General features: G+C 37.5%; 1 protein-coding gene across 1 annotated transcript in view; it reads right to left on the bottom strand.

The window, feature by feature from the left end:
• LOC122807520 (collagen alpha-1(VII) chain-like) overlaps positions 1-13751 on the bottom strand; it is a gene marked incomplete at its 3' end in the record, with an annotated part of 926266 nt that overhangs the window by 623820 nt on the left and 288695 nt on the right. Inside the window, exon 6 of the mRNA XM_044078445.1 lies at positions 10174-10335. Within this exon, the coding sequence (XP_043934380.1) occupies positions 10174-10335 (162 nt within the window). The remainder of the gene's footprint in view (positions 1-10173; positions 10336-13751) is intronic.

The raw sequence follows: 13751 nt of genomic DNA on the forward strand, positions 1-13751 counted from the left end.
TTTAGTAAGGTAAAGTTTAGATAACTTGCTAATTATGTTCTGCCACCTACTCTGAACTCTTCAGTCATGCCTATCAGTAATTCATAAAGATGTTACACTTATTAGGTATAACTGTAGCTTAACTCATTACCATACTGTAGTAGCAACTGGATCTAGTGGTGTGAAAGCATCCATGGGTATGAGCTTAGCAGCCTTATTTTGAGGGAGCAGGCCAAGTCTGTATGAGGTACCAGGTTTTTTTCAGTTTAGAGATACTCATTGCCTGTAGGAACATTTCTGGCCTGGGATGGCTATGTTGTTAAGGGTTGTTTTGTGGGAGCTAATATGTTGCTCAGAGCTATATCCTGATCCATAAATTAGCAGAAAAAAGTTATTGCTTTGCTTTGAAGAGCAGCACCATTATATGATGCAGGGCTGGAGTTTTGATGTTAAGTGAAGCACCACTGTACGGTGCAGGGCTGCAGTCACAGTGTTAAGTGCAGTGCCATTGTATGATGCAGGGCTGCAGTTCTGACATTAAGTGCAATGTCAATGTACAATGCAGGGCTGCATTCCTCATGTTAAGTTCAGAGCCACAATATGGTGCAGGGCTGGAGTCCTGACTTTAAATGCAGTTCCATTCCATGGGGCATGGTCTAGTCCCAATGTTAAATGCAGCACTATTGTATGGTGCAGGGCTGCAGTCCCAGTGTTAAGTGTAGCATCACTGTATGGTGCAGGGCTGTAAGTCCTGACATTATGTGCAGCACCACTGTATGGTGCAAGGCTACATTCCTGGCATTAAGTGCAATGTCATTGTACAGTTTAGGGCTGTATTCCTCATGTTAAGTTCAGAGCCACAGTATGATGCAGGGATGGAGTCCTGACTTTAAATGCAATTCCACTCCACAGGGCAGGACTCTAGTCCCAATGTTAAGTGCAGTGCCATTGTATGGTGCAGGGCTGCAGTTCTGACATTAACTGCAGCACCATTGTACAGTTCAGAACTGCAAGTCCTGACATTATGTGCAGCACCATTGTATGGTGCAGGGCTGCAAGTCCCATTGTTAACTGTTGTGCCATTGTAAGGTACAAGGCTGCAAATCCCCAAATTAAGTGCAACACCATTGTATGGTGCATGGCTGCAGTCCTGACATTAAGTGCAGCACCACTGTATGGTGCAGGGCTACAGTCCTGACATTAAGTGCAGCACCACTATATAATACAAGGCTGCAGTCCAGACATTAAGTTTAGCAACATGGTATGGTGCAGGGCTGCAGTCCCAATGTTAACTGCAGCATCATTGTATGGTGCAGGGCTGCGGTCCCAAGGCTACCCCAATGTGACCAGAAGGAACTCCAATGGTGCTGGCTTCATTAATTGCATATTACTGGGATGTTTTTTTTTTTTTTTTCATATGCACTCAGTGCATTGAGTATAATGTCTACGGAATGGGATAAGGCTTTGTGCAATGAATTGCACCATTATGTATACAGGACTTTGGTACTCCATTTTATATTGCAACTTGTTTATAATTTGTACTTATAATGTGCTAATAGTAAAATATCCATGCAGTACCAAAGAAAAAGCAGATTTTTTGCATGAGTACAAACAAGACTGTCCGCAACCATTGAACTTTACTTGGTTTCTTAATGTGGTTTTATCTTAAGTGAATTATGAATTCTTTTCATCTAAGAAAAGCATCTGTTTTACATAGATGAGGAAATATGTAACACTCAAGCTCTTCCTATGCCGAACAAGCTTTCTGTTTAAGGATAAAACCGTACAAATATAACTACTGGCATATATCACACACGTAAACAAAGACATGCACAAAAGTACATGTTAGTTCTCTGACATCAGGAATACAGACATATTAACGAAGGCTGCAGAGTTTCATCTTCATATAAACTAAACATCTTTGCTCTTTTTTTTTCTCATAATAAAGTAAACAAAGTTGGTTTACAAGCACTGATATTGAGATACTGCAACTGAAAATGGGTCTTGTGTTGTTTTTTCAAAGGTCTCCTAGTGACGTTTCAAACTGTTCAAGAACTTAATGTGGAAATTCAATCTCCCTTCAAAAAAAGGAAAACTCCACCAAACCTTTTTATTCAAAGAGACAGTAATACCCTTGCTGCACCTCCCCCATTGATATTCTGGTGAAGTCTGTGAAATCCATCAGGGGAAATATAAAACTAACACACAAAACATCCTTAGGGAAACTACTGTGGAACATACGGCATTCATAAAAATGCAAATGTTTGCACTACATTTTTTTCTTTTGTGCTCTTAATACACATGCAAGCAAACCTCTTAAGAAACCATAGCCTTGTAGCTATCTTACTATCTGACAAGTTTATTCTTGTGACTATATCGGTCCTTTATTTTGGTCAGCTTATTTCAAAGCTTCTTCACTCATTAACATGTAGTCCTGACTGTTTGTTTTAATAGCACAGAATCCTCCCAGGTAGAATTACTTTAGAAATAATCTAGACAGGTGTTTAAGGGGTGTATGCAGTTGTAACACAAAGGCAGCAGTAAACTCCTTTGATTTTATTCAGAACCCAAATGTTATTACAGGAAAAGGAAAGAACCAGCCATCAGCATTTTCCTTCAAAGGACGCATAGCCTTTGTGACTAACTAAAAGCTTACTGATGTACTACAGGTTCAAGTGAAAAGCAATGAAAGTTGTAGCAAAGTACTAGATACATTGTTAATAACTGCAGAATTGTATCCAGTTATTTGCAAATGCAGAATAGCATACTACACTGTGTGCAGAGCATTTTAATTTGTACTGAATTTTAACATACCTCTCAAAATGCAGACATTGAAAAAAAGTACAAAGGTACTTGAAAAGCAAGTACATCCAGCCAAAAATCTGGACTTCTAATTAGTGTAAAATCTGAATACCCGATAGCACATATCTTGCCATGCTTCGAGTAGAAATGTGGGATACTATTCAGAAACACATTTAAAAAACAGAGTAACAAAAATGATGGAAAAATATAAGGCCATTATCAAAGACTCTTAAAATCTGTCGACTTTAATGAACCATATTGCAAACTTCTACCACATAGGGCAGTTTACGTTTGCCTCTGAAAAAGAGAGATATAAGATGCGTGTTCTCTTTCTTTAAATTACTAATGCCACTAGTATGTTGGTCGTGTAGTGTGGTTTTCTGTGAAGTAGTCAGCTTCAAAAATCATGTCTGATTATGGGGATTCAGAAAATTATGTGAAGGAGTAAATCAAGCATGAAAATGTGAACATACCTCCAAAAGCTGGTGCATCATGGGTAGGGGTAAATCAGGCCTGAAAATAGGTTTCTCCAAAATAGGGACAACTGAGAGGTCCGATTTATATATTGCCTGTTTTTATTTTTAAAACTTTTATTTTCCACAACAGTTTTAACAAGAAAAAAGGAAAATGGTTTTGCAGTGGTCTGGAGAGATATTAACGTCTGCAGTTAGTGTCCATTATTATTTTGACTTATTTTTTTTGGTCTGGCTAATTAAATAGATACAAAGGGCAGATAATGCATATTCTTCAAAATTAAGATTAAGGATTGATCACAACTACACATAGTTACATCAACACAGTTTTTTCAAAGCACACTATGAATATACAGTGCAGTAGATTTATCTATCCATCTACCCACCACTAGTTTTACTTTTTTTTGCCCCCATCTCTCTTCTGACAACATCTGACCATTCTCATATTAGCCACTTTATTCCTCTCATAACTCTTATTACTATCAGGAAGGCGTCTAGCTGAATCTTTCTTTGACCCTGCAGTCGGACTTGTCATCATGAGGGACAGAACAAACTTACAGTTATTTTCCCCCTAAGACTGCTATTCTTCCTTTAAAAGAGGAAAGTTGGGGAGCATCATATATGCACAGTTAAGGATTGAGGAATTTTTGTCTTATTCATGCAGTGAATTAAGGATATGAGCTGTTGAGCTGCTCCTTGCAGTAAAGGTTACAGGGGTTGATTCCTTCCACTGCTGTATGCCTGTTTGAAAGTCATTTAACCAGACAAACTGCTGGATTACCTCTAAAAAGAGAAACATGTCCAGTGGGCTTATCTGGATACGAAATAAATGAAATAAAAGTTATGATATGCAAGGGATGATAATCCTAACTATGCAGAGTGAGGACTTGTGCCTCCTTCACCATGAGGTGACACCCTGTCTTACACTATTGAACTAGTTACAAGGAGAAATGTGATAAAGACATGTTAATGTGTTAATCATGTATTGGTCTGGTAACTTCCCATGAAGGACTGTTATATCACTATACTAGGTAAATCCATGATTCCAGAGAAAGGGAGAATGCCAACTGTGATTGCAAATATCCTCACTAAACTACTGTAAAATGTTCATGATAACATTTCACACTTTCTCCCAGAAAACATTCCAAGTTAACTATAAAGATGAGATGGGAAGGGAATGCACACTGCTTTTCATCCTGAAATTAGGTCTATTAGGGTAAAAAAATCCAGTGCTTATTTCAAAGATGATAATGACTATGGCTCTTGTTTTTCTAGTAGGATCTGAAAATTGAACATGTTAACATTGTTTTAGTTTTAAACTGCAAAAAAGTAGTAATATGCTTGTTTTAGGTTCCTGCTTAATCTGTTTTCCAACAGTGTTATTGCAAACAATATGGGATCTGAGTGTGAAGGGCCTGTGTACTAATGAGCCTTGCTAAAGTGGAGAACATTTCTGCTTGATATAATTTGTCACTAGGCTTATTTATAATGAAAAACTTGTGACTGACTTTAGATATGCTTCTTGGTTTTCAAGGAAAATCTGTGTAATTGTCATAATGGTTTGAATGACGGAGAATGAATGCAGGTGATTGTCTTTTCATAAAGCCTTTCTTGGTAGCTATCTATAAAACAGTTACCTTAAGGTGTTTGTCCTGTTTATTTATATATTGTTTAAAAACTTGTTTAAGATGGTCTTTATAACTTGTCAAGCTAAAATTTGCCATATAAGCTTCTTTTTCTGGATCCACTCTAGACTTACCTATCAGACTAATGAGTTCTGACAAAGTGAAATGCCTGTCTTTGCCTGGTATCATTTCTAATATACATTAGAATTATGGACAGCGTTTGTTGCCTAAACAAATGACCAAAGAAATTGTTACTTTTCATGATAAACATAGTAGAGAAATACAGTATCAGTCTACAGGAAGGTTCTCTGCAATGAACGACTTTTGTGATTTCCTCTTCTGGTATCTTGAGGATAATAAAAAGTTCTTGATATCTCTAGCTTCCATGCTCAGAGACATGTATACCTGCACCAGCGGACATCATGATAGGACATACCAGATGAGGACAGAATGTCTAGGCCTGCACTCTCAGGTTCATGTTCTGTACAGGGACCGAATACAGCTATAAGACATAATCAAAAGTGCATAAAAATGTAGTTACTGAACTTACTATACTTGCCAGGAAAACCCATCCTCAATGGTGGGTGGAAATGCTGCCCAGAAACCAGACACAGTCCTCTTACAGTGCAGCTCAGGAGTTTAGTACATACCTGTTATACCTGAATATGAAGGGCTCCCACACTGTGTAACTGCTGGAAAGAATGCAAGTAGTAAGAACTGAACACCCCAAGAAGGTAGTAACTAGAAAAGTCTCAAAAGAATAGGGACATAGAACATTAAATCCTAAAGTACTCCTGGCATTAAGTTCCAAGCAATAATTTTTAGTAAAGGTATAGTTAAAAGTAACTGTATTTGAGATGAAACTGAATTATAATGTAGAGTCTGGTGTAAGTGAGTCAACATTTTCTCCCATCCAATTGTTAATGGAATTTTTAAAGGTATTTAATGCCCCACTAGGACCTAAAAATAGAGGAATCCATGTATTCCACAAACAAACCATTGAGTGTGTTAAAAAACTTGATCTTAGTAAGGTCCTGCACTTACAAATTTTATATGTATAATGCCTCCCCTAGATGCAAGTTTAAAGCATAACATGTTAATATCCAGTAGCAAAGTTCCTCTTCACAAAGTACTCTAAGTCGTTGTCTGCCATGTAGATACCTGTAGCTAAATGAATAAAGTCCTATCTATTGCAAATTTTTTTGTACTTCTTCAGAATAATCTTGAGAAACCTACCTAAAGAGAACCTCACCACACAAAGGAGCATTCAGAAAAGTCAAACCTCAGCTCATACTTGATGTTGGAGGACCGGACTGACACCATCTTGTATGGAAACATTACTGATTCTGCTTCCATAACAGTGGTATCAGTGCAGTCAAAGTTACAAAATGATATAAGAAAAGCCAGTGAAGATGCCATTGTAAGAGTCTTCATCACAGACTCCTTAACCCAAGAATCCAGGAGCTGATCCAGCTTTACTATTGCCTGGTCTAAGAAAGAAGAGTGGAAACAGCATAAGTGTAATCGACAGGTGAGGAACCCTGAAGCCCCAAGTGTTGGTGCAGGTGCAAACTGCTGAAATCTTTGTCTGGCAAAGTGCAAAAATGCTGTTGCTCTGTCACCTACACTAGACTGAGCAGAACAAATGGAATTCTACCCTAGGATGCTTAGTCAGGATGCTTCTCCAATCTAGTGCAACAGAATTTATAAAATTTCAAGCCACATAAACATCACCTTTACAGGCCAATGCCCATAGGGGATAACTTAGGACTATGCACACTTCTTATTGGTTTATCCTGTTTTTTAGAAAAGGAAGATATATTACAAGCAGCCCAATGTGGACCTCACAATTCTGAGAATTGATAAAGAGAAGAGCTGCAGGGGAAATAAGTCTGGTTATGACTGTCTCCTTTATGAGTTTGGACATATTTGACTTCCCTACCACTGACTACATCAAGGGGTAATCACACTCACTCAATAAATGAGGTAATGAGTGAATGGTGATTAGATGATGGGTGTTGGGTAAGACAGCCTTCACTGCATTAGCACATACAAAAATTGGCAACAGTCAATGAAATGCCTGCATCACACCTTGTACTGACAGTAAATATAAAGATGTACTGCTGCACCTATGACAACACCTCCCACCATGTGTGTTAACTGCACATGCATCCAATGTCCTGGGCATGTTCAAAGACCCACTGGGAATAGAAAACCTTGCTCTATCACATTTTGAACTTTTATGAATGTGTTTTATGTGGGAAAAGGGGCAAATGCAAGGACTATTTTTGCTTTCTTCAAGTAAACCAAATCTCTGTGTATCTTATAATACAAATCAACTAAAAGTTTCTTTGGTGAGCTAATATTATCATTGTCAACTATGTTTTTAACAGGCCAACAGAGTTTTGCATACGGTAGCTGTAAGGCTAATGCACATATGCAATGAATAAAACAATGATTTGCTAACGCTGAGAACTATGATTTTCTGATGAAGTTGTGTGACAAAAACGGAGGTGAATAAACGTTAAAACGAATTCAGGCTGTGGAATTATTCTAAGTTATTCTTGCAACAGCGTGGCTGGAGTTACAACCAGTTTGAATCTAATTACCTATGGTTTGTGTTTTCTGTGGATGATTATTTAGGAAAGAACCTTTCCTAACAGCTTAGTACTGAGAGAAACTAATTTTTGCAAGTGCCAGTGGTTCCGTTTTGTGTCCTTTTTCCTTTCATTACTAGTATTATTTTGGACACTTCCTTCATTGTGGTTAAACGCTGAGAACTAACTTGCATTATAGCAGCTATACACAAAAAAATAATAGAGACTGCAGCCATCAATGTGATATGCACGATTGATACTGCCTCAGTATTGACAAATTATGAAGTACTAGATTCTGATCAGTCTAGCAGCATTATAATGTTGAAGTAATATAATGTAGAAAAGTAACACCGGAATATTTAGTGGCTGAAGACAAAAAAAATCATCTGGAGTAATGCATCTTACTAGGAAGCAACTCAGCATATTCGACATATGTAATGTTTTGCTTTTCCGTTAGCATATGAGTTGAACTGCATCTTTTAGTATGCAGTTGATGAGATGAATACAGTAACGATATTTTTTGCTTATAGACAGGAATAAATTGTAAATAATGTGCATATCATTAAATAAGCAAACAAGGGTCTAGGGAACTACTAAAGGGGCGGTGAATACCGCACAACATGGCTGGGCTAATATATGTCTTCGGGCAGATAGCCCAGTACCAACCTATGAACCTATGAACCTATGAGATATGAAGTAGAACATACCTAATGTTGAAGTAATTTTTTTTAACTTATTGTAACAAGCAGTTACCACAGATTAGACCACACACACATAGCTACAGTGTTCAGATTTGACTGCAAACGCAATACCAAAGACAGATCAGGATTAGCTGATAATGCCCTCCCCAACACTCAGAGCACAGGGCAGTTGGCCTTCTTGCCTCACCCTAGCTACTGATCATAGGTATGCATTTGGCCTAGATGACCACTGACCATTCTCTTCTCTGTTTTTTTTTTTTTAGGTTCTAATGAAAGGCCTCTCAGTTGAACCACAAATTAGTTTTCCAACAGGCCAGTTCACATTCATTATGAAAATGCTGCCTCAGGAACTGTAATTTTTTATTATGGATTTCCTAATGGCTTCCTCCCTAAACCAATACTCTTCTCATAGTCAATGTTAATATCTTACTTCTAGATCTCCTTGAATTACAAGTGATTGTCTATACTTACAAACTTCTTATGTTACAATTAGGTAATAGGGATTATCAGATACAAACCTGGCCTCACCTGGGTCTTAAATCTTTCTCTTGTTATTTCTCAAACTAACTTACTGTCAGTGATGCTAAAATGTACCCAATATTTTAAATTAAAAAAAATCTAGTAAAGCAAGATATACAACTCACTCCATTGCTAAAATGAATAGATTTATTTAAAACTGCAGCATGTGCACTTGCATATAAATTTATTAGGTTAAAACTGAAGCTCACTGGTGCTGTGGAGGAGTGAGTAAGTCTTGAACATGAGTCATTAAACACTAACCACACAAATGAAGAGAACTGCAGGAATCCTAATGCAGAAAGAAATTCAGTGCATATTTGGTGTGAAGATTCAGCAACAAAAGAAAATTCAGCAGTATTCTAAGCTGAAATAAGATTTAAGAGTATTCCTAGCAGAGCTATTTTACTTAGTAGGTGAAAAACAAAATTTATTAAAGATGTAGGTCTTAAACGAAAGCAGATCTATAGACCAGTTAAGTATGACAGATAGATGAGGTAAAGACAGCCATCTTGTGAAATTATTACTTAGTAATGGTGTCATGAAGAACTAAATAAACTAAATAAGATATTAAATAAAGCTTTGTACATTCATTTTTTCAAAGATGGATTGCATATTAAACTGTCTTACGAAAATAAAATATTTTATTATTCTGATATTCATTTATGTTTGTTGGTTGCAGAAGAGCAATAATGACGTGTAATGAAGTATAGATTTGTAGAAATTAAACAGTTCCCTTATAAGTTTATCAGGCTAATACTGAAGGTATTTGGTGCAGTAGAGGGAAGGTGGATCTTGAACATAGTATAAAGAATACCAGATGAATAAATGAAAATATAGACCAATCACTTCTTCACTCCTACAACACAAATTATTCTCCTAAGGCAAGTCCTTTTGCTGCACAGATGGTTCTTTGCTGCCTGACAGATTGAGTGTGTCACCTCTGCCCCAGTTCATGCAAAAAGGACAAAAGTACCCATCATTGTAAATGGACATAAAAGCATACAGTGCATCTTCTAGCACTGCATTCATAAAATGAAGTAAAATGTATAAAAAAAGTTTTTTAACATTCAAAAATTGGGTTGACAGGTCATTCTGAAATGAAAAGGTAAAGTGCTAGCTGGTTTACTCACACAATTAATGTAAGCCACTGTAACTAGGTACAGGCACACAGCAAGTGTGCAAAGGAATTCTAAATAGACATAATACATCTTACGGGACAATATATTCCCTCTGGTCTTTCATGTTTGTTGCCACTTCCATAGTGGCTGCTTTGAGGTTCTGATCTCATCTGCAAGTCAACACAAAAATAAAAGTGGATAAAAGAATGTTAAGCATGTTTACAACTCTGTTATGATTTTTTGCTACACTCTGTTGCAAGAGGGCCAAACCTTAAGACTTTTATTACATTTCCACAAACATGGAGGGTAGACTGAATCTACAACTGCTAACACATTTCAAGGAAGAAGAATGGACTTACTTGCATCAGTCTGTAGAACTCCTCCAACACTTTCACACACCCTGCGTGTCACTAGTGGTAATAGAGTCTGTAGGATTTTAAAATTAGTGACATAAAACAAAAACTGCTCCGTTGGTTTGGATGACACTTGTTCAAGTTCTTGTCGATCTGCATTCTTGATACCTTTAGAGAGAGGAAAATGAAAGACACTTAAAATTGTATACTCTTTTTCATGGTGGTAGTAGCATTGTTCTCTGCAGTCTGGGTAAATCATAAGTGACAACTTAGTTATGGATAACAGGTATTAAAAGATGGATCTCTTAGTCAAGAATCAGAGTAACATTTAATGTAAAGTTGTTGTTGCAGCTGCATTGTATACAAAGTAGAGCAGTGACCACAGTAAACACTGCTGAACTGCAAATTTAAGAGCCTTGCCTGTTTCTTATTCATTTCATAGCTGTGAAGTAATTTTCAAGGAAAGAATGGAAAATGATTGCAAAACTCCCGTATTTATACTAGTTGTTATTACATTTGTGATGACTAATAGTTGTGATTTTAGCTTCCTTTTGTCTGTTCCATACTGCCTTCTCGATTAGATAGCTGGTTTACATATTCCTGGTCTACTCTAAGCTGGTTTAACCAAAGGTCTACTCACAGCACATTTCCCTTGAAACATTCATATCCAGTCATTCCTCCTACATTTTTATTCCTTACTTCCAGACAATTCGCAGCTACCAAGCAGTCTTCTGTTTACCCCCCCCCCCCCCCAGTTCACCAGATAAAATTCCTGACCTTCATTATTATTTCTGTTTAAAAGCACTATCATTTTAAAACACTCGTCAAAGACTATCTTTTGTCTGGCATATTTCATAGATACTTTGAACCATCCCTAAAGCATACATTCATCTCACAGTCTTGCTCACCACAGCTGGTATATGATTTATCTACAAATACTAAACTTCTGCAGTTAATATAACTACTAGCTCTGTCTTTTGCTGATTGCTTGTACTTTGTATCTGGAACACTTACTGAGTATATTATTTTCTATGGTGTTTGCTGCTCTCTGTATATAGTATCTTTCAGTAGCTGTCTCTTGCAATGCACATGGGTTAACATGATTATAAAGGGCTTATCACTGTCTTATATGTTTTATAGTTGAAAAAAAATTACCAGCGTATACCAAGAACCCAAGCTGGAAGTCCAAATAGCAAAAATAGAAAAAAACAGCTGGATAACCATGACTGTTGACACAATTTTAATAAAACACACCATAAAAAAAGATAAAAGACACTTTCGCTAGTGCTTCCTCAGGTCTTAATACAAACCACAGTAAAAGGCTCATACTTAAATACATAAATCAATTTAACACTAAATCAATTAAGTATAATTAGCCTCTTAAAGAGGTATATACAAATATTTTCACTTTAACTTGCATGCTTTTAGAGCAGGTTTTATTTTATTTTATTTATTTTTTTACATTTGTTAACCGGGGGTGTCTGACCGAGCCGAAAAGGCCCTTTTTCAGCAGAGGCTCAGGGAGAAAAGCTCCACAAAGAAAAATTACAGACACAATTAGTTATTTAGACATGATCAGTATGCACACAAATTACAAGAGACATGTTTTTACAGTGGTATGCGGCACATAAACAGTTACAGTGGAGAGAACAAACAAAAAAATATTAATTTTAAAAATAAAGGTAATTAATAGATTTGTGGTGTACAGCTGAAATTTGGAACATAGGTAGAATACATACATAGTACACAGGTACAGTACATACATTGTAGATTAGCCAGTGTTTGTGAGTACGATTAAAAACCATTATCAAGTGCTCTAGATTTAGTATGTTTATGTTATCCGCTTTCACTAGCCTGGGGAGCAATCATGGCACTGCCAACTTTGCTTGAGATGTTGCCTGATGAGGTCTTTAAAGGAGGCTTTGGATGATGTGTTTTGAATGCTAGTAGGGACAAAGTTCCATTTTTTAGCCTCTGAACTACTATATAACGCATCTCCAAAGCTATTGTAGCTGTTGGTGACTTCTAGTAGTAGTTTGCTTGATGATCTAAGAGGCCTTTTGGCTGAGTAATGTTGTACTACATTTTTGAGGGCAGGACACTTATTGGGGAGGTAATAGATAGAATGACAAAGGCAGAGCTGATTGTAGGTTAGGAGGTTGGGCAGTTCAAGCCAGTGGAGCTGTCTCAAAGCAGTACAGTGATGAGTTCTATATGAGCAATTTGCAGCAAAGCGGGCAATTCTGTTATAGCAGGCTTCCATTTTGCTTAGTTCAGTTTTGCTGAGATTAGTCTGAATGGGAGATGCATAGAGTAAGGTGCATAGAAGTTGGGAGCGAGCAATGGCTGATCTTGTGTTGTTGGTAAGAAATGGTTTGATATGGTAGAGTGACCCCAGTTTGACATGTACTTTTTTAATAGTTAAGTTGAGATGACTATCAAATTTTAGGTGGGAGTCTATGGTTATTCCCAACAGCTTAGCCTGTGCCACTGGAGCAATTGGAGTAGCATTTGTAGAGTAGATAGTGAATTGACTGTTAGTGTTTTTGTTAGAACTGGTTATAATCATAAGCTGAGTTTTCTTTGGACTGAGGATAAGTTGGGCTTTGGTAAGGTAGTTTTCAACGTCAGAGAATGCTAGTTGAGTTGTTTGCAGGAGGGTGGGAATGTTTTGTGCAGCACAGATTAAGGTAGTGTCATCTGCATACTGAATGATAGATGCATGCTGTGTGGAGATATGGAGGTCATTTGTGAAGACTGTGAATAGTAGTGGTCCTAAGACAGAACCCTGTGGGACTCCTATAGTTATGGGCAGCTGAGGAGAGAGAGAATTTTCCCATTTCACAGCTTGGTACCTGTCAGTTAAGTAGCTTTGGAACCAGGTATGAGTGGAATTTGATAGGTGATATTGGTTTAGTTTGTTTAGCAGGATTTGGTGTGAGACTGTGTCAAATGCTTTGGACATATCAAAAAAAAGAGTTGACACCTGTAGGCCTTCATTTTTGAGATGGTTTACTGTGTCTGTGAAGCAGAGGAGGGCTGTAGTGGTACTATGGGCAAGTCTGAAACCATGCTGAGTAGGTGACAGGATGTTGCTGTCTAGGAGATAGTTTAGCATCTGGCTATGGATGCATTTTTCTAGGATTTTGGCCAGAGGGGAGAGTAAAGCAATGGGTCTGTAGTTATTAAGTTCAGTGGAGGTCCCGCCTTTATGTATGGGTGTAACATAGGATATTTTCCAGAGTTTGGGGCACATAGTTTTCAGCAATTGATCTGTTTATGAGAGTGGAGACTGGGATAGCAATAGCATCTGCTGTGAGTTTCAAGAAATAGCTGGGGAGTAGGTCGGCTGCTGTTGATGAGGTTTTTAGTTTGGAGAGCATGCTTTTGATTGAAGTGGTGGAAACCGTTTTGAGGGTAAAGCTTGTATTAGTGTTATTTGTGTTGGGGGGGGATAGTGAGGAAGGAACTGTCCTGTGATACTAAGGATAGAATTGAGTTCACAAAGTGGGAGATGAATTGTGTTTCGATGGGAACTTTACTGTCAGGGGTGGTTGATTTGGGGGTAGCCTTTTGGGTGGATT

This window comes from Protopterus annectens, chromosome 7.part1, assembly GCF_019279795.1.
Source record: "Protopterus annectens isolate FY-2018-M chromosome 7.part1, PAN1.0, whole genome shotgun sequence".
Classification (NCBI taxonomy): Eukaryota; Metazoa; Chordata; order Ceratodontiformes; family Protopteridae; genus Protopterus; species Protopterus annectens.